This window comes from Cherax quadricarinatus, chromosome 92 (assembly GCF_038502225.1).
Source record: "Cherax quadricarinatus isolate ZL_2023a chromosome 92, ASM3850222v1, whole genome shotgun sequence".
NCBI lineage: Eukaryota > Metazoa > Arthropoda > Malacostraca > Decapoda > Parastacidae > Cherax > Cherax quadricarinatus.
The window spans coordinates 1,814,347-1,841,267 of record NC_091383.1 but is presented as its reverse complement, the minus strand read 5'-3'; the positions used below and the strand labels follow the sequence as shown (position 1 = coordinate 1,841,267).

The 26,921-nt window shown below is 43.5% G+C and overlaps 1 protein-coding gene across 1 annotated transcript; it reads left to right on the top strand.

Moving 5' to 3' along the window:
- Positions 1-4,717: 4,717 nt before the first annotated feature.
- LOC138855370 (mitochondrial inner membrane protease subunit 1) lies at positions 4,718-25,234 on the top strand. The gene is made up of 5 exons (XM_070104441.1): positions 4,718-4,812; positions 7,195-7,338; positions 7,612-7,760; positions 10,686-10,883; positions 22,998-25,234. Exons 3-5 carry the CDS (start codon positions 7,653-7,655, stop codon positions 23,169-23,171), a joined length of 480 nt encoding a protein of 159 aa, XP_069960542.1. The 5' UTR covers positions 4,718-4,812; positions 7,195-7,338; positions 7,612-7,652; the 3' UTR covers positions 23,172-25,234.
- Positions 25,235-26,921: the final 1,687 nt, after the last annotated feature.

The following is a 26,921-nucleotide window of genomic DNA, read 5'->3' as shown; positions in this document are numbered from 1 at the left end:
CCAGGACACTATTAAGATGGTGACCGAGGGGACTGAAGCACCATCACCAGGACACTATTAAGATGGTGACCGAGGGGACTGAAGCACCATCACCAGGACACTATTAAGATGGTGACCGAGGGGACTGAAGCACCATCACCAGGACACTATTAAGATGGTGACCGAGGGGACTGAAGCACCATCACCAGGACACTATTAAGATGGTGACCGAGGGGACTGAAGCACCATCACCAGGACACTATTAAGATGGTGACCGAGGGGACTGAAGCACCATCACCAGGACAGTATTAAGATGGTGACCGAGGGGACTGAAGCACCATCACCAGGACACTATTAAGATGGTGACCGAGGGGACTGAAGCACCATCACCAGGACACTATTAAGATGGTAACCGAGGGGACTGAAGCACCATCACCAGGACACTATTAAGATGGTGACCGAGGGGACTGAAGCACCATCACCAGGACACTATTAAGATGGTGACCGAGGGGACTGAAGCACCATCACCAGGACACTATTAAGATGGTGACCGAGGGGACTGAAGCACCATCACCATGACACTATTAAGATGGTGACCGAGGGGACTGAAGCACCATCACCAGGACACTATTAAGATGGTGACCGAGGGGACTGAAGCACCATCACCATTACACTATTAAGATGGTGACAGAGAGGACTGAAGCACCATCACCAGGACACTATTAAGATGGTGACCGAGGGGACTGAAGCACCATCACCAGGACACTATTAAGATGGTGACCAAGGGGACTGAAGCACCATCACCAGGACACTATTAAGATGGTGACCGAGGGGACTGAAGCACCATCACCAGGACACTATTAAGATGGTGACCGAGGGGACTGAAGCACCATCACCAGGACACTATTAAGATGGTGACCGAGGGGACTGAAGCACCATCACCAGGACACTATTAAGATGGTGACCGAGGGGACTGAAGCACCATCACCAGGACACTATAAAACGGTGACCGAGGGGACTGAAGCACCATCACCAGGACACTATTTAGATGGTGACCGAGAGGACTGAAGCACCATCACCAGGACACTATTAAGATGGTGACCGAGGGGACTGAAGCACCATCACCAGGACACTATTATGATGGTGACCGAGGGGACTGAAGCACCATCACCATGACACTATTAAGATGGTGACCGAGGGGACTGAAGCACCATCACCAGGACACTATTAAGATGGTGACCGAGGGGACTGAAGCACCATCACCAGGACACTATTAAGATGGTGACCGAGAGGACTGAAGCACCATCACCAGGACACTATTAAGATGGTGACCGAGGGGACTGAAGCACCATCACCAGGACACTATTAAGATGGTGACCGAGGGGACTGAAGCACCATCACCAGGACACTATTAAGATGGTGACCGAGGGGACTGAAGCACCATCACCAGGACACTATTAAGATGGTGACCGAGGGGACTGAAGCACCATCACCAGGACACTATTAAGATGGTGACCGAGGGGACTGAAGCACCATCACCAGGACACTATTAAGATGGTGACCGAGGGGACTGAAGCACCATCACCAGGACACTATTAAGATGGTGACCGAGGGGACTGAAGCACCATCACCAGGACACTATTAAGATGGTGACCGAGGGGACTGAAGCACCATCACCAGGACACTATTAAGATGGTGACCGAGGGGACTGAAGCACCATCACCAGGACACTATTAAGATGGTGACCGAGGGGACTGAAGCACCATCACCAGGACACTATTAAGATGGTGACCGAGGGGACTGAAGCACCATCACCAGGACACTATTAAGATGGTGACCGAGGGGACTGAAGCACCATCACCAGGACACTATTAAGATGGTGACCGAGGGGACTGAAGCACCATCACCAGGACACTATTAAGATGGTGACCGAGGGGACTGAAGCACCATCACCAGGACACTATTAAGATGGTGACCGAGGGGACTGAAGCACCATCACCAGGACACTATTAAGATGGTGACCGAGGGGACTGAAGCACCATCACCAGGACACTATTAAGATGGTGACCGAGGGGACTGAAGCACCATCACCAGGACACTATTAAGATGGTGACCGAGGGGACTGAAGCACCATCACCAGGACACTATTAAGATGGTGACCGAGGGGACTGAAGCACCATCACCAGGACACTATTAAGATGGTGACCGAGGGGACTGAAGCACCATCACCAGGACACTATTAAGATGGTGACCGAGGGGACTGAAGCACCATCACCAGGACACTATTAAGATGGTGACCGAGGGGACTGAAGCACCATCACCAGGACACTATTAAGATGGTGACCGAGGGGACTGAAGCACCATCACCAGGACACTATTAAGATGGTGACCGAGGGGACTGAAGCACCATCACCAGGACACTATTAAGATGGTGACCGAGGGGACTGAAGCACCATCACCAGGACACTATTAAGATGGTGACCGAGGGGACTGAAGCACCATCACCAGGACACTATTAAGATGGTGACCGAGGGGACTGAAGCACCATCACCAGGACACTATTAAGATGGTGACCGAGGGGACTGAAGCACCATCACCAGGACACTATTAAGATGGTGACCGAGGGGACTGAAGCACCATCACCAGGACACTATTAAGATGGTGACCGAGGGGACTGAAGCACCATCACCAGGACACTATTAAGATGGTGACCGAGGGGACTGAAGCACCATCACCAGGACACTATTAAGATGGTGACCGAGGGGACTGAAGCACCATCACCAGGACACTATTAAGATGGTGACCGAGGGGACTGAAGCACCATCACCAGGACACTATTAAGATGGTGACCTATTAAGAGTGGACTGAAGCACCATCACCAGGACACTATTAAGATGGTGACCGAGGGGACTGAAGCACCATCACCAGGACACTATTAAGATGGTGACCGAGGGGACTGAAGCACCATCACCAGGACACTATTAAGATGGTGACCGAGGGGACTGAAGCACCATCACCAGGACACTATTAAGATGGTGACCGAGGGGACTGAAGCACCATCACCAGGACACTATTAAGATGGTGACCTAGGGGACTGAAGCACCATCACCAGGACACTATTAAGATGGTGACCGAGGGGACTGAAGCACCATCACCAGGACACTATTAAGATGGTGACCGAGGGGACTGAAGCACCATCACCAGGACACTATTAAGTTGGTGACCGAGGGGACTGAAGCACCATCACCAGGACACTATTAAGATGGTGACCGAGGGGACTGAAGCACCATCACCAGGACACTATTAAGATGGTGACCGAGGGGACTGAAGCACCATCACCAGGACACTATTAAGATGGCGACCGAGGGGACTGAAGCACCATCACCAGGACACTATTAAGATGGCGACCGAGGGGACTGAAGCACCATCACCAGGACACTATTAAGATGGCGACCGAGGGGACTGAAGCACCATCACCAGGACACTATTAAGATGGTGACCGAGGGGACTGAAGCACCATCACCAGGACACTATTAAGATGGTGACCGAGGGGACTGAAGCACCATCACCAGGACACTATTAAGATGGTGACCGAGGGGACTGAAGCACCATCACCAGGACACTATTAAGATGGTGACCGAGGGGACTGAAGCACCATCACCAGGACACTATTAAGATGGTGACCGAGGGGACTGAAGCACCATCACCAGGACACTATTAAGATGGTGACCGAGGGGACTGAAGCACCATCACCAGGACACTATTAAGATGGTGACCGAGGGGACTGAAGCACCATCACCAGGACACTATTAAGATGGTGACCGAGGGGACTGAAGCACCATCACCAGGACACTATTAAGATGGTGACCGAGGGGACTGAAGCACCATCACCAGGACACTATTAAGATGGTGACCGAGGGGACTGAAGCACCATCACCAGGACACTATTAAGATGGTGACCGAGGGGACTGAAGCACCATCACCAGGACACTATTAAGATGGTGACCGAGGGGACTGAAGCACCATCACCAGGACACTATTAAGATGGTGACCGAGGGGACTGAAGCACCATCACCAGGACACTATTAAGATGGTGACCGAGGGGACTGAAGCACCATCACCAGGACACTATTAAGATGGTGACCGAGGGGACTGAAGCACCATCACCAGGACACTATTAAGATGGTGACCGAGGGGACTGAAGCACCATCACCAGGACACTATTAAGATGGTGACCGAGGGGACTGAAGCACCATCACCAGGACACTATTAAGATGGTGACCGAGGGGACTGAAGCACCATCACCAGGACACTATTAAGATGGTGACCGAGGGGACTGAAGCACCATCACCAGGACACTATTAAGATGGTGACCGAGGGGACTGAAGCACCATCACCAGGACACTATTAAGATGGTGACCGAGGGGAATGAAGCACCATCACCAGGACACTATTAAGATGGTGACCGAGGGGACTGAAGCACCATCACCAGGACCACTCTCAGGACCCTTAACGAACTCGGACTCACGGTGGGTTCACTTAGGAGAACAACTTTAATACCGGTGAAAGCCTTTATAAAACTAAACTGAGCTGTATCTCTTGTCCTCAGATCAAACCTGACTCTTCCTTCATTCACCAGTAACTCTATAATCCTCTAAAGGTTAAACATTTCCCGTAAATATGTAAATTTATGAATGGAAACCTAAATAACGGTCATACGGCTCCTCCAGCACCGGCAGCCCTACAACCCAACGTAAATAAAGACATCTGACCTTAATTTTTCAGGAGAAAAAAGAAATTAAGGGTTTTAAACCCCTTTTTAATTTAAATATTGTAAGTTTATTGGACTTTTTGTAATGGATTTTTTCGTGTAATGTTGTTATGGTTTTTTTGTGGCAAATTTTTGGTTTAAAAGGTGGAAAAAAAGGGAATTTATTTTGGACGTCAAAGTCTCCCGAGGAGGTAACGATACGCGAGGGATCTTGATCCGAGGAATTGGAGACGGTATGACCTTCCATCTCCCATTTCTGATGACCTTCCATACCCCAGGGGCTGTATAACCACCACCTTGTAGTAAATAGGTACGTAGGTGTTGTGGGTGGCATCCTGGGGGGGGGGGACCTTAATAAGCCACACTGACTGGCTTGCCTGGCTTAAACATGTTTTATTTGTTTTATTCTCTTTCAGCGTGTCCAGTCTCACGCGTGTCCTGGCCTACGTGTCCTGGACACGCGTCTATTGTAAACCTCACTCAACGACCCCAATGGAAATAAGTCGCTTCGACTGACTATTTTTATGTGTTATCCTGTGTATTATAACTGTATTTATATGTTCCTCTAACTAAATAAACTTTAATTAAACTAGCTAACTTAAACTAATTGAAATTAAAACTTATTAAAACTACCTAAAAATAATTAAAACTAAAACTAATTAAAACTAACTTAAAGTGACTAACTATAAGTAACTAATTAAACCTAATTAAAACTAAATGTAACTAAAACTAATACTGACTTACTTACATCTTATTTTCAATAATTTTCAGTCTTTTCAGATTTGCTTTGTTGGTCGGAGAACCACGAAAAAATGAAGAGTCACAATTCCGTGACTGGAACAATACACACACAAAAAAAACGCTCGTGGGAGAATGAAACTTAACCCTTTCGGGGTTTCAGCCGTACTAGTACGGCTTACGCGCCAGGGTTTTTGACGCACTAGTACGCATAAATTCTAGCGCCCTCAAATCTAGTGAGAGAAAGCTGGTAGGCCTACATATGAAAGAATGGGTCTATGTGGTCAGTGTGCGCAGTATAAACAAAAAACCTGCAGCACACAGTGCGTAATGAGAAAAAAAAACTTAAACAGTGTTTTGGGACTAAAACAGCGACTATGCACAGTATTTTCGTATGGTATTTATGGTTGTATTCTAGTTTTCCTGGTCTCATTTTATAGAATGGAAGACATATTACAGAAATTGAGATGAGTTTGATTGGTTTCACAATGAAAAGTACCTTGAAACTGACCTCAAAGTAACAGAAATGTTCGATTTTTACCAAAGTTCAAAAGCAAACAAATCATGCCAGGCGTCCAATACATGTCAACTGGTGAGTCTAATATCCTTTCACAAGTGCGCTGATATTATTTATACCATTTCTACACTAATGCAGTAGTCTGCATAACAGTAAATCTTCTATTTTTTTGTAAGAATAAAAATTCAAAGTGGAAAGAAAAAGAAATATAAGAGGGGCCTTGAGACGTGACTAATGAACAGAGGAAATGTTATTTTAGTGCCAGGAATGTCTGTCTTGTTTATTCTGAACCCTATTTGGAAATTGGCATCTTTTGAAATTTGTGTGAAATTGACAAAATTGCTAAATTCTGACCACTGGACAAGCACCTAAAGTCGGTTCCTGACCAGCCAGGCTGTGGCTCGTACGTTGGTTTGCGTGCAGCCAACAGTAACAGCCTGGTTGATCAGGCTCTGATCCACCAAGAGGCCTGGTCACAGACCGGGCCGCGTGGGCGTTGACCCCCGGAACTCTCTCCAGGTAAACTTTATTGGATAGTTGAAATCGGTAAATGGGTGGTTTCTTGTACTCATTCGATAGAAAAAACGGAGTTCTAGCGAAATATTTATGATTTTTGTCGACTAGTACACTGGAATTGGCCGAAAATAGGGCTCAAAGTGGGCAAATTCACCGATGCGTAAACATCGTCGAGACAGCTAACTTCGAGAGAGCGTAATTCTGTAAGTTTTCCATCAAATTTCATACTTTTGGTGTCATTCTGATCGGGAAAAGATTCTCTATCTTTTCATATAGAAAAATATAATTTTTTTTTTTTTGGAAATTTTGGCAACCCTGAGAACAAATCTCTGAGAGGACCTGTCGACCCTCAAAGGGTTAAAACATTTCGGTCCGATTCGTACTATTAATTAGTCACACAGACTAGTTAATATTCCTAGTCGGACCCAAACGTTATCATGAGAATTTTAGTCCCCCTGTATGCAAGTTTATTGTGTGTATGGCACTGTATAAGAGATTAAGATAAAATTTGTTGGGATTTTTAACCTGGGGAGGGTTAGCCTTAGTATTGTGGCTTTGTGGGTTAGTTGTGTATTGTTCCAGCCACGATATTGTGACTTTCCATTATTCTGAATACATAGTAACATTTTGTCTGGTATCATTGGCGCTTATTAATATCTTCACTATATTGCAGGGTACGGGCGTTGCAATGCCTCCGACATAAATAAGGACGGAGGACACGGTACAGCGACCCAGGAGACACTGGACACACTGTCACCCCAGCATGGACATGCATGTCTCACTGGGAAATGACGCTAAATGTCTCTCAATAATTTAAGTATGTAATGTCAGATTTTCGACGATGTGAAATTATTTGCTGTGTATATGCAGTGAGTGAGCTTTCTGATGAAGCTCTTCTATATACAGTGAGCTGTTTTGTTAAGCTTCTTTATACAATATTGAACCAGTATTAAGTACTGTACATTATTGTACCAACATTAATTATTGTACCAGTATTAAGTACTGTACATTAACGTACCAGCATTAATTATTATACTAGTATTAATTCATCACTGTACTACCCCAGAGCTGACAGAGTTCGATATTTCAGTACTGGGGATGTGAGGCAGATGCAGACACAGCACCGTGCGGATGAGCGCTTACCGCTTCTTCGGCAAGTGGCTGGGAGTGGCCGGGTACATGGTACAGTACGGCTGTATTGCTCACTGTACCCTCGAGTTTGTCGGAGACTTTGTGGTGGTAAGATAAGATAAGTTGGGATTTTTAATTTGAGGATGGTTAGCCAGCCAGGATAACCCAGGGGAGGGTTAGCCAGCCAGGATAACCCAGGGGAGGGTTAGCCAGCCAGGATAACCCAGGGGAGGGTTAGCCAGCCAGGATAACCCAGGGTACGGTTAGCCAGCCACAGTAACCCAGGGCAAGGTTAGCCAGCCAGGTTAACTGGGGAGGGATAGCCAGCCAGGATAACGAAGGGTAAAGAGAGTTAGCCACCCAGGATAACCCAAGAAAGTCAGTGTGTCTTTGAGGACTGTCTGTCTTATTTCTGTCTTATTTCTGTCTTGTCCCCCAGGATGCCACCCACATCAGTCACCTAACACCCAGGTACCTATTTACTACTAGGTGAACAGGGACAGCAGGTGTAAGGTGACTAGCAAACAGCCTGGTTGACCAGGCAAGCACCAGACGAGCCTGGCCCATGGCCGGGCTCAGAGAGTAGATAAACTCTCGAAACTTTTCGAAGGTATCAGGTACCTACATACTGCTAGGTGAACAGTGACAGCAGGTGTAAGCGACTAACACCCAGATACCTACTTACTGCTAGGTGAACAGGGACAGCGGGTGTAAGGAAACACGCCCAATACAGTGGACCCCCGCTTAACGATCACCTCCAAATGCGACCAATTATGTAAGTGTATTTATGTAAGTGCGTTTGTACGTGTATGTTTGGGGGTCTGAAATGGACTAATCTACTTCACAATATTCCTTATGGGAAAAAATTCGGTCAGTACTGGCACCTGAACATACTACTGGAATGAAAAAAGTTCGTTAACCGGGGGTCCACTGTATTCCCACCCATACCGGAGATTGAACTACAGACACTCAGTGTGTGAGTTGTCATTAAGATCCTGAGTGCCTTGGTGCTGGAGGCTTTCAAAATTTTGGGAGAATAGAATCAGCTTTCTTATGAAGCTCCTCCCCTCAAGGAAGGTTCTTTGATGTTGGTGAGGGGCTCTTGATCTAGGGAATTGGATCTGTGCTCCAGTTCCCTGAATTAAGCCTGAATACTTTCCACATTTCCCCCTACAGGCGCTGCATAATCTTATGGGTTTAGTGCTTCCCCCTGGATTATAATAATAATAATATGAAGCTCCTCCATGTATTTTTTGTTTATACAAATGAAAAAGTTTGTTAAAAATTTAATAGAATGTACTAAAAGGACATTTTCATGCACTATTCCAATTTTTATATATTTTTTCAAACATTATTGTGCCCACGGACAAGTGGTATTGACCAATAACAACACTGCAACTAGCCAAGGACTCGAACCCATGCTGCTTTGGCTTGCTTTGTCCAGTGGATTAAGGCGTCATGAGTTTTCGCCCACCATGAGGCAGGCCAAAGCAGCATGAGTTCAAGTCCTTGGCTAGTCGCAGTGTTGTTATTTTTTTAAACATATTTGTGAAAGATCACATACGGTGGATTTTTATATTGCCTGGAGTTTACCTGGAGAGAGTTCCGGTCTGTGACCAGGCCTCATGGTGGATCAGAGCCTGATCAACCAGGCTGTTGCTGCTGGCTGCACACAATCCAATGTACGAGCCACAGCCCAGCTGGTCAGGTACCGACTTTAAGTGTTTGTCCAGTGCCAGCTTGAAGACAGCCAGGGGTCTATTGTTAAAATCCCTTATGTATGCTGGGAGGCAGTTGAACAGTCTCTGGCCACTGACACTTATTGTATGGTCTCTTAACGTGCTAGTGACACCCCTGCTTTTCATTGGGGGGATGGTGCATCGTCTGCCAAGTCTTTTGCTTTCGTTGTGAGTGATTTTCGTGTGCAAGTTCGGTACTAGTCCCTCTAGGATTTTCCAGGTGTATATAATCATGTATCTCTCCCTCTTGCGTTCCAGGGAATACAGGTTCAGGAACCTCAAGCGCTCCCAGTAATTGAGGTGTTTTATCTCCATTATGCGCGCCGTGAAGGTTCTCTGTACATTTTCTAGGTCAGCAATTTCACATGCTGAATGTGTACAAGTTTTATATTTTTTTTAATTGACTACATTGGCCATCTGGGGAATGCAAAGAAGAAAATGCCTTCACCATTTCTCATTTTGTAGCTGTCTTGTCAGATGTTCTTGGAGGTTACACTTCAGTGGGCTCTCTGAACTGTAACATCCTCACTTATTTTTCAGTGTTCAAGCACTGTACTTCCCACCTCCATGACTGTAACATCCCTGTGCATCAGTCACGAAATTGTAATGACATGATTGCAAACAAACCATACCACGGATGGGGATAGAACCCACGATCAGAGAGTCTCAAAACTCCAAACCGTTGTGACGGTCTGGAGTTTTGAGACACTGATCGTGGGTTCTATCCCTGTCCGTGGTATGGTTTATCCCTATGTATCCTTCAGAGTGCAGGCACTATACCTCCCATCTTGAGGACTCAAGCTAACCTATTACTGTCCTTGTTATTGTTTAGATTTATGATATCAAAGCCTAACCCAGCATTCACTTCTTTTACATCCCCTTCTAAAAATATGTTCAGCAACCATGGTGACATCACTATGGTGTCATTACCATAATAACATCACCATGGTAATAGTACCAAGGTGATGTCACCATGGCTTTCTTTTGTACCAACAGCGTTGTATTACATGTTAAGTACAAATACAATTTTTAATTTTAATTGTTTCCAAGCCTATTGATCCAGTGGATTTTGTTCCGTATTTCTGAAGTCTGTTAAGTGGGGGGCCGAATGTACTTCATCAATTGCATTGACGAAAAATTTCTTTATAAATAGGAGCTTTGTATGGGAGTCTGTATGACCCTTATGGGTTTAGCACTTAGTTATGATTATAATAATTTATAAGGGAATCGACTGTATGTTTTATGCTGATTTCTTCCCGTGAAATATTTTCTGGCTCAACTTTATTTTTTTCAGTGTAAGGGACCTTCTATGGAGCCAACAATATTCTCGGAGGATGTGATTCTCACCGAGCACATCTCTCCTCGATTCAACCGCATCAGTCGAGGGGATGTGATCATCGCTCGCTCCCCGACCAATCCCCACCACCACATCTGCAAGCGGGTCACCGGACTCAGCGGAGACAAGGTCAAGAATGGCTTTCGGACTTACATCGTAAGTCTACCCAAATATTCGTGTACAGTATGTCCTCAACACGTTGAAAATCTTTCGTATTGTGTATAATATCATTATTACAGGTACAACATCGATTTTCCAGACACTGATGGTCTGGAACCTCTTATATTCCATACAAATTTACGAGCAGGAACTTGAAGTTCCCACGGCAGTGTATTTACCACCAAACTGTACATCACTTATCCAACCCCAAGACCAAGGAATACTGCGCTCTCTAAAAGCAGAAAAATCAGTAATCCGGAAAGGCTTTGGAACCAAAGGTTCCAGAAAAATCAGTAATCCGGAAAGGCTTTGGAACCGAAGGTTCCAGAAAACCGATGTTGTCCTTATATATCATTATTGTGTATAATATCATTATTATGAACAATTCAGGAGGTTCCCAGTGTGTTTATAAGTTGAGGACTTACTGTATGTGCATTTTAAAATGAATTTGTTTGCCACATCAGTTATTGCCTGCCAAAATAGGGTGACCAAAGAAGGAAACACATTCACCATTATTCGTTCAACAGCTGTCTTGCTAGAGGTGTGTCACCACACTTTAAATCATCTTCCAAACCATAACATTCACACTCATCCTTTAGAATGAAGTCTCTCATTATTATTATTATTATTATTATTATTATTATTATTATTATTAAAGGCTGTGTCACAGATAGCTTCAGTTATTTACAGTTTGGTCTGAGTACTCTCCTATTTGTGGTTGCAGGAGTTGAGTCACAGCTCCTCTGTGTCTGTTTTTGAGTGCCACTCGACCCCTGAATTGCTGCTTTCTATTCGACCCTTTGTGTGTAGAAAAGTATATATCCAGAATTGAGTAGCAAATGGAAAGATCTTGCGAGTATTTACTATTCAGTTTTATATTTATTTTTTCAATCACAAGAGAGAGTTAGAGCAAAGGAAGGGGTAGCAGTAATGTTAAATGATCAGTTATGGAAGGAGAAAAGAGAATATGAATGTGTAAATTCAAGAATTATGTGGATTAAAGTAAAGGTTGGATGCGAGAAGTGGGTCATAATAAGCGTGTATGCACCTGGAGAAGAGAGGAATGCAGAGAGAGAGAGATTTTGGGAGATGTTAAGTGAATGTATAGGAGCCTTTGAACCAAGTGAGAGAGTAATTGTGGTAGGGGACCTGAATGCTAAAGTAGGAGAAACTTTTAGAGAGGGTGTGGTAGGTAAGTTTGGGGTGCCAGGTGTAAATGATAATGGGAGCCCTTTGATTGAACTTTGTATAGAAAGGGGTTTAGTTATAGGTAATACATATTTTAAGAAAAGGAGGATAAATAAGTATACAAGATATGATGTAGGGCGAAATGACAGTAGTTTGTTGGATTATGTATTGGTAGATAAAAGACTGTTGAGTAGACTTCAGGATGTACATGTTTATAGAGGGGCCACAGATATATCAGATCACTTTCTAGTTGTAGCTACACTGAGAGTAAAAGGTAGATGGGATACAAGGAGAATAGAAGCATCAGGGAAGAGAGAGGTGAAGGTTTATAAACTAAAAGAGGAGGCAGTTAGGGTAAGATATAAACAGCTATTGGAGGATAGATGGGCTAATGAGAGCATAGGCAATGGGGTCGAAGAGGTATGGGGTAGGTTTAAAAATGTAGTGTTAGAGTGTTCAGCAGAAGTTTGTGGTTACAGGAAAGTGGGTGCAGGAGGGAAGAGGAGCGATTGGTGGAATGATGATGTAAAGAGAGTAGTAAGGGAGAAAAAGTTAGCATATGAGAAGTTTTTACAAAGTAGAAGTGATGCAAGGAGGGAAGAGTATATGGAGAAAAAGAGAGAGGTTAAGAGAGTGGTGAAGCAATGTAAAAAGAGAGCAAATGAGAGAGTGGGTGAGATGTTATCAACAAATTTTGTTGAAAATAAGAAAAAGTTTTGGAGTGAGATTAACAAGTTAAGAAAGCCTAGAGAACAAATGGATTTGTCAGTTAAAAATAGGAGAGGAGAGTTATTAAATGGAGAGTTAGAGGTATTGGGAAGATGGAGGGAATATTTTGAGGAATTGTTAAATGTTGATGAAGATAGGGAAGCTGTGATTTCGTGTATAGGGCAAGGAGGAATAACATCTTGTAGGAGTGAGGAAGAGCCAGTTGTGAGTGTGGGGGAAGTTCGTGAGGCAGTAGGTAAAATGAAAGGGGGTAAGGCAGCCGGGATTGATGGGATAAAGATAGAAATGTTAAAAGCAGGTGGGGATATAGTTTTGGAGTGGTTGGTGCAATTATTTAATAAATGTATGGAAGAGGGTAAGGTACCTAGGGATTGGCAGAGAGCATGCATAGTTCCTTTGTATAAAGGCAAAGGGGATAAGAGTGCAAAAATTATAGGGGGATAAGTCTGTTGAGTATACCTGGTAAAGTGTATGGTAGAGTTATAATTGAAAGAATTAAGAGTAAGACGGAGAATAGGATAGCAGATGAACAAGGAGGCTTTAGGAAAGGTAGGGGGTGTGTGGACCAGGTGTTTACAGTGAAACATATAAATGAACAGTATTTAGATAAGGCTAAAGAGGTCTTTGTGGCATTTATGGATTTGGAAAAGTCGTATGACAGGGTGGATAGGGGGGCAATGTGGCAGATGTTGCAAGTGTATGGTGTAGGAGGTAGGTTACTGAAAGCAGTGAAGAGTTTTTATGAGGATAGTGAGGCTCAAGTTAGAGTATGTAGGAAAGAGGGAAATTTTTTCCCAGTAAAAGTAGGCCTTAGACAAGGATGTGTGATGTCACCGTGGTTGTTTAATATATTTATAGATGGGGTTGTAAGAGAAGTAAATGCGAGGGTCTTGGCAAGAGGCGTGGAGTTAAAAGATAAAGAATCACACACAAAGTGGGAGTTGTCACAGCTGCTCTTTGCTGATGACACTGTGCTCTTGGGAGATTCTGAAGAGAAGTTGCAGAGATTGGTGGATGAATTTGGTAGGGTGTGCAAAAGAAGAAAATTAAAGGTGAATACAGGAAAGAGTAAGGTTATGAGGATAACAAAAAGATTAGGTGATGAAAGATTGGATATCAGATTGGAGGGAGAGAGTATGGAGGAGGTGAACGTATTCAGATATTTGGGAGTGGACGTGTCAGCAGATGGGTCTATGAAAGATGAGGTGAATCATAGAATTGATGAGGGAAAAAGAGTGAGTGGTGCACTTAGGAGTCTGTGGAGACAAAGATCTTTGTCCTTGGAGGCAAAGAGGGGAATGTATGAGAGTATAGTTTTACCAACGCTCTTATATGGGTGTGAAGCATGGGTGATGAATGTTGCAGCGAGGAGAAGGCTGGAGGCAGTGGAGATGTCATGTCTGAGGGCAATGTGTGGTGTGAATATAATGCAGAGAATTCGTAGTTTGGAAGTTAGAAGGAGATGCGGGATTACCAAAACTGTTGTCCAGAGGGCTGAGGAAGGGTTGTTGAGGTGGTTCGGACATGTAGAGAGAATGGAGCGAAACAGAATGACTTCAAGAGTGTATCAGTCTGTAGTGGAAGGAAGGCGGGGTAGAGGTCGGCCTAGGAAAGGTTGGAGGGAGGGGGTAAAGGAGGTTTTGTGTGCGAGGGGCTTGGACTTCCAGCAGGCATGCGTGAGCGTGTTTGATAGGAGTGAATGGAGACAAATGGTTTTTAATACTTGACGTGCTGTTGGAGTGTGAGCAAAGTAACATTTATGAAGGGGTTCAGGGAAACCGGCAGGCCGGACTTGAGTCCTAGAGATGGGAAGTACAGTGCCTGCACTCTGAAGGACGGGTGTTAATGTTGCAGTTTAAAAACTGTAGTGTAAAGCACCCTTCTGGCAAGACAGTGATGGAGTGAATGATGGTGAAAGTTTTTCTTTTTCGGGCCACCCTGCCTTGGTGGGCCACCCTGCCTTGGTGGGCCACCCTGCCTTGGTGGGAAACGGCCAGTGTGATAATAAAAATAAAAAAAAAAAAAAATATTGTATTGAGGAGCTTTTTAAGAAAACTGACTGATAATAATAACATTAATTAATAAAAACAGTAATAATAACATTGTGAACATAAGAAAGGAGGAATACTGCAGTAGGCCTACTGGGCCATGCTAGGCAAGTCCTACTTAAACCCAGACCCACTAACAAAAATATTTGCCCATTACTCAATATGCAAATAGATTAGGTAGTTTTTCACTTATTCACTGAGAAGAGGAAGTCTGCAACACAAGACAACAGCAACACAAAGTGTTACTGGAACTCTGGAGAATGAGAAATACGATTAACTGATAGCAAAAGGGGAATACGATATCTCCTTTTTTTTTTGACACACTTTCTGCCTCCGACCAAGGTAGAGTGACCCGGAAAAAGAGGATACACATTCACAATCATTCCTTCAATCACTGTCTTGCCAGAAGTGTGTTGATATCACAATTCCTATTTTTTTTTTTTTTTCAACAAGTCGGCCATCTCCCACCGAGGCAGGGTGACCCACCGAGGCAGGGTAACCCACCGAGGCAGGGTGACCCACCGAGGCAGGGTGACCCACTGAGGCAGTGTGACCCACCGAGGCAGGGTGACCCACCGAGGCAGGGTGACCCACCGAGGCAGGGTGACCCACCGAGGCAGGGTGACCCACCGAGGCAGGGTGACCCACCGAGGCAGGGTGACCCACCGAGGCAGGGTGACCCACCGAGGCAGGGTGACCCACCGAGGCAGGGTGACCCACCGAGGCAGGGTGACCCACCGAGGCAGGGTGACCCACCGAGGCAGGGTGACCCACCGAGGCAGGGTGACCCACCGAGGCAGGGTGACCCAAAAAAGAAAGAAAATCCCCAAAAAGAAAATACTTTCATCATCATTCAACACTTTCACCACACTCACACATTATCACTGTTTTTGTAGAGGTGCTCGGAACACAACAGTTTAGAAGCATATACGTATAAAGATACACAACATATCCCTCCAAACTGCCAATTCCTATTATCATTTTAATTATCATTATTATTATTGTTATTGTTTTATTATTGTACATAACTTCTTGAAGTAATCTTTGTTTCTGATTCCTTAGATCAAAGACCCATCACCACTTATGTTATTATTTATTTATTTTTTTTATTATCACACTGGCCGATTCCCACCAAGGCAGGGTGGCCACCAAGGCAGGGTGGCCCACCAAGGCAGGGTGGCCCACCAAGGCAGGGTGGCCCACCAAGGCAGGGTGGCCCACCAAGGCAGGGTGGCCACCAAGGCAGGGTGGCCCACCAAGGCAGGGTGGCCCACCAAGGCAGGGTGGCCCACCAAGGCAGGGTGGCCCACCAAGGCAGGGTGGCCCGAAAAAGAAAAACTTTCACCATCATTCACTCCATCACTGTCTTGCCAGAAGGGTGCTTTACACTACAGTTTTTAAACTGCAACATTAACACCCCTCCTTCAGAGTGCAGGCACTGTACTTCCCATCTCCAGGACTCAAGTCCGGCCTGCCGGTTTCCCTGAACCCCTTCATAAATGTTACTTTGCTCACACTCCAACAGCACGTCAAGTATTAAAACCATTTGTCTCCATTCACTCCTATCAAACACGCTCACGCATGCCTGCTGGAAGTCCAAGCCCCTCGCACACAAAACCTCCTTTACCCCCTCCCTCCAACCTTTCCTAGGCCGACCCCTACCCCGCCTTCCTTCCACTACAGACTGATACACTCTTGAAGTCATTCTGTTTCACTCCATTCTCTCTACATGTCCGAACCATCTCAACAACCACTTATGTATATCACTAATTATGTATATCACCAGTTATGTACATCACCCACTATATACATCAGCTGTATACATCACCCACTGTATACATCACCCATTATATACATCACTATTACAACCTAGGATTTCAAATGGCCTGTTATCCCAGGTGTAATGGGAGCAAATAAACACAGTAGAAAAAGTTTAGACTTATATTATCCTTCACCAATTATAACAGCAATATGTACACTATGTACAGTGATAAATATAGTGCACTCCACGGTAAGCAAGGCAGAAATAGAAGCCACAAGATAGCAGACCGTGCTTCAACCAGCTCTAGAGTGGGAATGACAAGGGCAGACAGGAGAGCGGTATCCACATAACCTCTGCGATTGTCAATCCCACCTTCTTATTGGCTAGAACCTGGTCACTAGTTGAACGATGGGGCCCCATCATCAACTCTTAGCAACCTGGTTCGCTGGTTGGGGGAGATAGCCTGTAAATGAGGGTGTGTCCATGCGCCGAATAAAGGTTACGTACTCTTTGCATGCCACACCCCCACCCCCGAGAAGGCTCAGGATTAGGCTGCCACCTCCCAGTGGTAACCGTGCCGCCATGGCACAAAATAATGGGACCGCCTATCCTCTCCACCATCCAACTCTTAGATAGAGCTCAGCTTTCCTAGTGACCAAAAGCCAAACCCTAAACTTAGAGTGAGACAGCAGTCAGACAGGCTAGCATAGGTCCAAGATACAGGCGGACGGTAGCCCGCATCCCCTCACTAAAAAAAACCCCCACATCAGGGGATAAAAAAAAGAGCTTGAAAGGGGTTACCACAAATACATCCTAACCTAAATAAAATAATAAACTAGACTCTTGACAAAGAGTCTGCCAACACATTTTCTTTGCCGGCAATATAATGAATTTTGATATTGTAGGGCTGCAGCCTGAGCGTCCAACGCATAAGCCTTGTGTTGTGATTCTTCATGGCTTGGAGATAGACTAACGGGTTGTGATCACTGTAGACTGTGACCACCTGCGATGTCTGGCCCACATAAACATCGAAATGCTCCAAAGCCATTACCAGCGCGAGGGCTTCTTTTTCAATGGTAGAGTAAGCTCTCTGATGTGGCTGGAACTTAGCTGAAAAGTATGCGATTGGCTGCAGCTCCTTGTTCCCGATTTGTAATAGTACCGCCCCAACCCCAGACTCACAAGCATCAACCTGTAATGAAAAAGGTTTGGAGAAGTCTGGAGACAGGAGAATGGGTGCAGAGCACAATAATCTTTTTGCTTTATTAAAAGCAGTGTTACAATCTGACGTCCAATTAAAGGGAACTTTATGACTGGTAAGAGAGGTAAGAGGGGCTACAATATCTGAGAAATTCTTACAGAATCTTCTGTAAAATCCTATCATGCCTAGGAAACGTTGAAGAGATTTCCTATCATGAGGAACTGGATAATCTTTAATCGAAAGAACTTTAGCAAGTTTAGGTGCAACATTACCACTACCTACTTCATGGCCTAGAAAAGTGATAGTGGCCTGGCCAAAGGAAGATTTAGATAAATTAACTGTTAATTGGGAATTCTTAAAGGTCTCAAACAGAGCTTTAAGTCTAAGTAGGTGTTGATCCCAAGTATCAGACACCACAACAATATCATCTAGGTATGCTGCCGTGCCTTCAAGTCCTTTAATAGCCTGATGGACGAGTTTCTGGAATGAAGAGGGGGAATTTTTCATTCCGAAGGGGGTAACTGTATACTGATAATGACCTCCTGGAATTACGAAGGCAGAGATTTCCTTCGCCTTATCTGTCAAAGGTACCTGATAGTAACCTTTAAGGAGATCTAATTTGGACACAAAAGTAGCCTTACCCACAAAGTCAATTACGTCATCCAGACGAGGAAGAGGGTAAGCATCTGTGATTGTGACCTCGTTCACTTTACGGTAGTCTGTGCACATACGAAACCCTCCATCAGCCTTTTTTACTAGGATGCACGGTGAAGCCCATGGACTAGATGACTCCTCCACTAAACCATGTTCTAACAAGAAGTCTACTTCCTGCTGAAGTAGCCTTTGCTTTTCAGGATTAGCTCTGTAGGGGGAGAGTTTAATTGGTTTAGATTTTCCCACATCTACATCATGGTAACCTAACGTACATTTTTTCGGCACATCCGAAAAAATATTAGGATATGACTGTAGAAGCTCAGTTAAATTTGTTGCTTGTATTTCAGATAATCCATCCATTAACGGGCTAGGATCCTTGAGGAGGACAGAATTTGAAAGTTTAGTATTAATTTCAGAGATAGAGTGCAAAGAGTCAGAGTCGTCCTCAGAGGTAGAGGACAGAGTCATTACTGGGACTTTATCTGGTGTATGAAAGGCCTTGATTTGATTAATGTGGTAAGTTTTTGTTTTTGAGGTCTTATCAATGGGAGCTACCACATAATTTAAATCAGATAATCTACTTACTATCTGCATAGGTCCCGTAAATCTAGCTTTCAAGGTGTGGCCAGGTATAGGTTCCTGCACCAACACCTTGTCTCCTGGATGGAAGGAGCGGAATTGTGCACTTTTGTCATACCTCTGTTTCATCTTACTTTGAGCTATCTTTAGGTTAGCCGTGGCTAACTCACGTGCCACCTGCAACCTTGAAGACGGGTTGTAGAGTGCTGAGCTTACGTCTTCTCCCATCCATCCTTCTTTGAGCACCCGAAGAGGACCTCGTACATTGTGCCCAAAGATCAGCTCAAACGGACTATACCCTGTAGACTCTTGCACCGTCTCTCGTACTGAGAACAGCAACAAAGGTAGAGATTCATCCCAATCTGTCGGAAAGTGCATGCAAAAACTTCTCATCATTGTTTTTAATGTTTGGTGGAATCTTTCCAAGGCGCCTTGGGACTGAGGGTGATAGGCAGTGGATAAGTTGTGAATTATCCCTAACCTAGTTAATACTTCCCTAAATGCTTTGGCAGTGAAGTTAGTACCTTGATCACTTTGTATAGTTTTAGGAATGCCAAAACAAGAAATGAATTTTGTTAAAGCTTTGAGAATAGCTTTAGTATTGATACTACGCATTGGGATCGCTTCAGGATATCTGGTTACTTTATCCATAATTGTAAATAAATACTGATTTCCAGACTTTGACTTAGGTAGTGGACCTACACAATCTATAATTAAATCTGCAAAAGGTTCTCCATCAGCAGGTATGGGTTGGAGAGGTGCAGGTTTAATGGAATGTCCAGGTTTTCCAACTTGCTGACATTCTCGGCAACACCTAATATGATTCTTCACATCTTTCTTTAATTTTGGCCAATAAAATTCTTTTGTGATTCTATACAAGGTTTTTGTAATTCCTAAGTGACCTCCTGATGACGTATTATGAGCTATATTTAATATCTGAGGTCTATACTTGGTTGGAACCACTAACCTGTCGTATAATTGCCGGCCCTCTATCTCCTTACCAGTCTCAGTGCAAACCAAATAATCATTTTTAACTTCATACTTGACTGGATGACCCAAAGAGGATTTACCCATGGCTGCCTCAAAAGCGAATTTTAAAGAAGGGTCCTTTCGTTGTTCCTCCCGGAAGGACAGTCCCTCGGGCATGGAAACAGAGACATCTGGCAATCCTGCAACCTGGGAATAGGAAGGCTTGATCGGGGTCTGTTCACTTGATTTACGAGACTCAGGCCGGTGTGTCTCATAAAACAACGTGGCTATTCCGAGATCGGAGTCGTCCAAGGATAGGTCAACATTCTCCCCAGACAACCCTTGGGATGTTGCCCGAGTTATGGCCAACACTGGAGAAGCATTAATCATTATAGGTTCAGGACACGAAGTAACAGTAGTAATGTTATTACCCAGTAATAACATGGCATTTTTCATGGGAAATCCTTTTGAGACCCCTACAGTCAAGTACCCAGTGTAATATTTGCACTGTACATAAATTTTATGCAAAGGAACGGAAAAGATAGCTCCTCCAAATGCTTCCAATAAAACTGAGGAATTCAAAGAAGTATTCTCTGAAAGGGGTAATATTCCTTCTCTGACAAGTGAGCAATATGCTCCAGTATCTCTAAAGGTATTTACTTTAGTTGGTTCTGAGTTTTCCTGAAGGGAAATAAGACTTTCGCAATAATAAGGGGCCATACCTTTTTCTACTTCTCTAGGGGACATGTTACTAGGGATATTAGAGATTTTCCCGATGGGTTGAGGTTTTTGGGGGCAGTTGGAACTGATGTGACCTACTTTATTGCACCTGAAGCAGACGACAGGCTTGCCCTTTACTCCCTGATGACGTTGCAAGTGGTGTCGTTCTGGCTGGTGCCTCTCTGGATATTGTTGTCGAGATGCTCCATAAGTAGTTTGCCTCTCCGCAGGGGGACCATATGTTGAGAAGCGTGGCTCACCAGGTGACTTGGTTGGATGACGTAGACGCTCTCCCTCCGGCTGGCACTTCATTCTCCAATGTTGTCGATCTCTGCTCACGCCAGACTGTTGAAAAGAGAGACGGGACCGCTCGGACAAGGAGCGGTTCGTTTCGAAGGTATCAGCCAACCTGGCCGCCTCCAATGCAGTGGTTAAGTCACGATCCTGCAGAAAGACACGAACCTCTGGTCCCACAGACTCCAGCAGGTTATCAATCAGAATAAGCTGCACCAGCTCCTCAAAGTTAGAGACACCACTCGCTTTATACCAGCTGGTAAAAGCTTTGGTTTGCTGTCTCACAAAGTCCACCAGGGATTGACCAAGCTGCCGCCTGTTCAATTTGAAGGTCTTACGATATTTAGCTGGGATACATGTATATGCTCCCAACACTGTGGTCTTCACTACTTGATAATCAGAGAATTCAGCGTCAGTTAATACCGACGTAAATTCCTGTGCCTTACCCAATAATGCTGTATGAACCAACGCTGCCCAGTGCTGTTCCGGCCACCTCAAGGCTCGAGCCTGATTTTCGAAGCTTTCGAAAAATTGCTCTGGTTCGGCCTCATTGAAGCGGGGAACAAGCTGTACTGCTTTTTGTAAACTGAAATCGTTTACAGAATGCGAAAACTGTCTCCTCTCTCTTTCCCTATCAAATTCTTCCCTTGCGAATGCTCTCTGTTCCCTAGTTTGCTCCAGCGTGATTTTTGCCAGCTCAAGTGCCAACGACGCTGATTCACCCTGAGACAACCCAGCTGCACTGTACTGACCATTTTGCTCCGTAGGTGTATCATCTTCCTCCTGCGAGAACATAGTAGTTTTTTCCCTAGCTCCCGTAAAGGGAGGAGTTTGATGTGCCATCTCTTCTTCAATAAGTATGTCAGCAATAAGTGAACGCAGTTGCGCAGCTGTGAGAGTGCGTTTATAGGGAATGCCAATGGAACGAGCAATTTGCCAACAACGCTGTAGGGACAATTTAGGTAGGTTATGCAAAGTATATGCCGACACCAGGCGTCTGACTCGTCTAGGTGGCATAAGTTATTCGCTATGCACAGTACGAATACCCCAACGTAACACGTTAATTTGCAGAACACGCTTAGCTATGCACAGTACGATTGCAGAATACGCATACAAGCAAAGCCGACTGCACACAAGATTGACCGTAGCGAAGCGAGCACACTGAACAAGCTAGTAGCGAGCTGTTGAACGATCACACAATAGCAAGGCTGATCATAAGCAACTGACACGCAAAATTTGTAAAGCGAAGCGAAACAGCAAGCTACACAATGTTCCTGCTACAAGCTTCACCCTAAGCTCAACCGTTTCTCTAAGTCCAGCTCTCGGACAGGCTACCCATATTACAACCTAGGATTTCAAATGGCCTGTTATCCCAGGTGTAATGGGAGCAAATAAACACAGTAGAAAAAGTTTAGACTTATATTATCCTTCACCAATTATAACAGCAATATGTACACTATGTACAGTGATAAATATAGTGCACTCCACGGTAAGCAAGGCAGAAATAGAAGCCACAAGATAGCAGACCGTGCTTCAACCAGCTCTAGAGTGGGAATGACAAGGGCAGACAGGAGAGCGGTATCCACATAACCTCTGCGATTGTCAATCCCACCTTCTTATTGGCTAGAACCTGGTCACTAGTTGAACGATGGGGCCCCATCATCAACTCTTAGCAACCTGGTTCGCTGGTTGGGGGAGATAGCCTGTAAATGAGGGTGTGTCCATGCGCCGAATAAAGGTTACGTACTCTTTGCATGCCACAATCACCCACTATATACATCACCATTTATATATATCACCCACTGTATTCATCACCTACTGTATACATCATCTGCCATATACATCACCCTCTGTATACATCACATACTATATACATCACCCACTATATACATCACCCACTATATACATCAGCTATGTACATCACCCACTAAGTATAGTATGTCAAAGTAATATTCATCTTGTTTCAGGTCCCCAAGGGCCATGTGTGGTTGGAAGGCGACAACGCCATGAACTCGACCGACTCGCGAAATTTTGGATCGGTGCCGGCAGGGTTAATTCATGGTCGAGTGGTGTACCGAGTGTGGCCTCTCTCGGAGCTTGGAAAATTAAATTCTCTCCAAAATTGGCAGATCGACCGGTGATGAATTGGAGCAGTGGTACACAAAAGTTTTTCAACCCACAACCCAAAATTATAATACAGGTAGACCTTGACTTACGATGGGGTTACATTCCGACGAATCCATCATAAATCAGAAATATCATAATTTGAATACGAATATGATATATTATAAATAAGTAAATAAGTAACTACCATAACTGAATAAATATAAAAATAATTACTGTAACTAACTAAATACATGTACCAGTATTTAAAAGTAAATGAATTCAAGTTAGGGACTTGCTGCCTTCACGCTGGTTAATACGCTAAGTTTCATCTGCAAATTACAGTGGACCCCCGCTTGACGATCACCTCCAAATGCGACCAATTATGTAAGTGTATTTATGTAAGTGCGTTTGTACGTGTATGTTTGGGGGTCTGAAATGGACTAATCTACTTCACAATATTCCTTATGGGAAAAAATTCGGTCAGTACTGGCACCTGAACATACTACTGGAATGAAAAAAGTTCGTTAACCGGGGGTCCACTGTAATTGCTTTTGCGCCATCGTAAAGTTGAAATATCTTAAGTCGAACCATCGTAAGTCAAGGAGCACCCGTACTGTAACCATCACTTTGTGAGTCAAATTTTATCAGTCCCTCTTGACCACAGGAAATCACCATAGATTTATAGCATAATATTACACAGTTGATAATAATAGAATCACCGATTCAGACCTAGGTTGTGATTCTGGGTTAGTAATAGTCAAAACTGTGTTAAACCCTAGAGAGAGAGAGAGAGAGAGAGAGAGACTTCTAGAAATACCCTTCTTCTGGTATATCTGGGTATACTGTATGCCCTAGAGATATATACTTCTAGAAATGCCCTTCTTCTGGTGTACCTGGGTATACTGTGTACCCTAGAGAGATACTTCTAGAAATGCCCTTCTTGTGTACTTGGGTATACTGTATACCCTAGAGAGATATATTTCTAGAAATACCCTTCATATTGTGTATACTGTGTCCACTGAGGACAAATTTTTTTTTTGTAATACACCAGCTGTCTCCTACCAGGGCAGGGTGACCTAGAAAGATAAACTGAAGTTTTTCTTTTTAAATTTAGTAATTTATGCAGGAGAAGGGGTCACTAGCCCCTTGCTCTGGACGTTTTAGTCGCCTCTTATGACACAGCTTACGCAGGAAGGATTCTAACCCATATCCCCATGGAGGACAAATATTATAATGCAGTGGTACCTCGCGTTACGAAATTAATTCGTTTCAGAAGGCTGTTCGAGTGCCAATGCCGAACGATAATGTAAATTAGATTACTCGTTTCAGACTCCCAAAAATACACTTACAAAAGCACTTACAAAAATACACTTAAATAATTGTTCAGTTTGGGTGCTGTTCGAAACTCGAGGTACCACTGTACAATCATTCTAATCAGAATTGATTGTTGATATTGAGGAATGTATTAAGCATCAATCAATGACTCTGAGGCTTGTGAAAATTTAACTACTCATATTGTGAATACCTCACTAGGGTCTAGTTCATCTTCTCGTACGTGACTTGAGTTTACCCGTATCAAAACACATTCTGTTTTTCTGATGCAGTTGCTGTAACATTGTTGTATGTCAGAAGTTCAGAATTTGATACAGTAAGCTCTCACATTACAAACATTGCATTTATAAGTTACGAAATTGTTAATTCACTGACTTAGGAAATTGTTAATTCACTGACTTACGAAACTGTTAATTCACTGACTTACGAAATTGTTAATTCACTGACTTACGAAACTGTTAATTCACTGACTTACGAAATTGTTAATTCACTGACTTACGAAACTGTTAATTCACTGACTTACGAAATTGTTAATTCACTGACTTACGAAACTGTTAATTCACTGACTTACGAAATTGTTAATTCACTGACTTACGAAACTGTTAATTCACTGACTTACGAAATTGTTAATTCACTGACTTATGAAATTGAAATGACATGATTTGTTAATTCACTGAATGGAGAGTTTAGACCCCCTGACTCACCACTGTTAAAACTAGCAAGCTAGTATGCTACCCACTCAGTAAATTAAAACTATTACATGCTATTCTTTTTTTTTTTTTCAATGAACCAGCCATATCGAACCAAGACAGGGCGACCTGAAAAGAAAATCGGAAGTTTTTCTTTTGAAATTTAGTAATGTATACGAGAGAAGCGATTACTAGCCCCTTGCTCCGATCATTTTAGTTGCCTCTTACGACATGGCTTACAGAGGATTCTTCTCCACTTCTTTCTTTCAACACACCGGCCATATCCCACCAAGGCAGGGTGGCCCAAAAAGAAAAACAAAAGTTTCTCTTTTAAATTTAGTAATTTATACAGGAGAAGGGGTTACTAGCCCCTTGCTCCCGGCATTTTAGTCGCCTCTTACAACACGCATGGCTTACGGAGGAAGAATTCTGTTCCACTTCCCCATGGAAAATTACACTGGTACAATATAAACAAGCACTACATGTTGCATTAAGTAAACATAACCACCAAACTAAATGTTTACAGCAAAACAATGCTTCTAATAATAATAATCTTTATTTCTACAAGTACACCTACCATCCGACTTACGACCGAGTTCGGTTCTGAGAAACCGGTCGTAAGTCGAAATGGTCGCAAGTCGAACTTTACTACTGAATATCAACAAAACATTTTTATAATGACTTTATTTTATTGTTTTATTTTGGTATTTCATGTTTTACTTTACTTTTTATGTTGTTAGTACTGTATTTTATACTGTAAGGTTTAGGATAAACCCTGTGTACAACACAAATACTTGTTTATTTCCCAGAAATTTGGCATAAAAAACGCAGTCGTAAGTCGAGTGGTCGTAAGTCAGATGGTAGGTGTACATGATGCAACTTATACAGACCATAGCTGACATCAATGACATACTATATAGAAAGTCCCTTGTTATACAGAGTATTTCAGACAAATTAGGTCAATTTTGTCCCCAGAATGCCACCCATACTAGTCAACTAACACCCAGGTACTTATTTTACTGCTAGGTGAGCATGGACAGCAGGTGTCTTAAGGAGACACATGCTAATGTTTCAACAGGTGTTGCTGACAACTACAGCATAGCCTCTCCTCACTTAACAATGGAGTTGCGGTCCTAAGACTACGTCGGTAAACGAATTTGCCACTAAGCACGGAGTATACTATAATGGTAATGGATTTGATATTGTTTTTATGTCACCTTTGCACCATTTGTGCAAGAATGGTATATAATACCGACAAGATGAAATTAAGACACGTGCAACATCTGGGTATCTATATTGTAGACGTTTTGCCATCCACTAGATGGCGAAACGTCTACAATAAAGATACCCAGATGTTGCACGTGTGTCTTAATTTCATTTTGCACCATTTATAACTTTTCTGATATATTTTTAAATGTTTATACAGTAGTGTACTGTATATTGTAATAAACAGAATAGAGGAAATCAACTCTAATATACATTATTTAGGTATACATACTGGTCAGAGCGCCCGTCGTAAGTCCAAGGCATCGGTAAACGAGTACGTTGCTAAGTGAGGAGAGGCCGTATATACCTCTTGTCGACTTGTGGTTTTGTTGCCACTTTATTCTGCATATTATTGTGTTGTCAGGAAAAATAAACTAAACACTAGAACATTTTATTGCAAGTTGACAGAGAAGTGTAACTTGTTTCTAAGTTGACAGAGAAGTGTAACTTGTTTCTAAGTTGACAGAGAATATTAACTTGTTTCTAAGTTGACAGAGA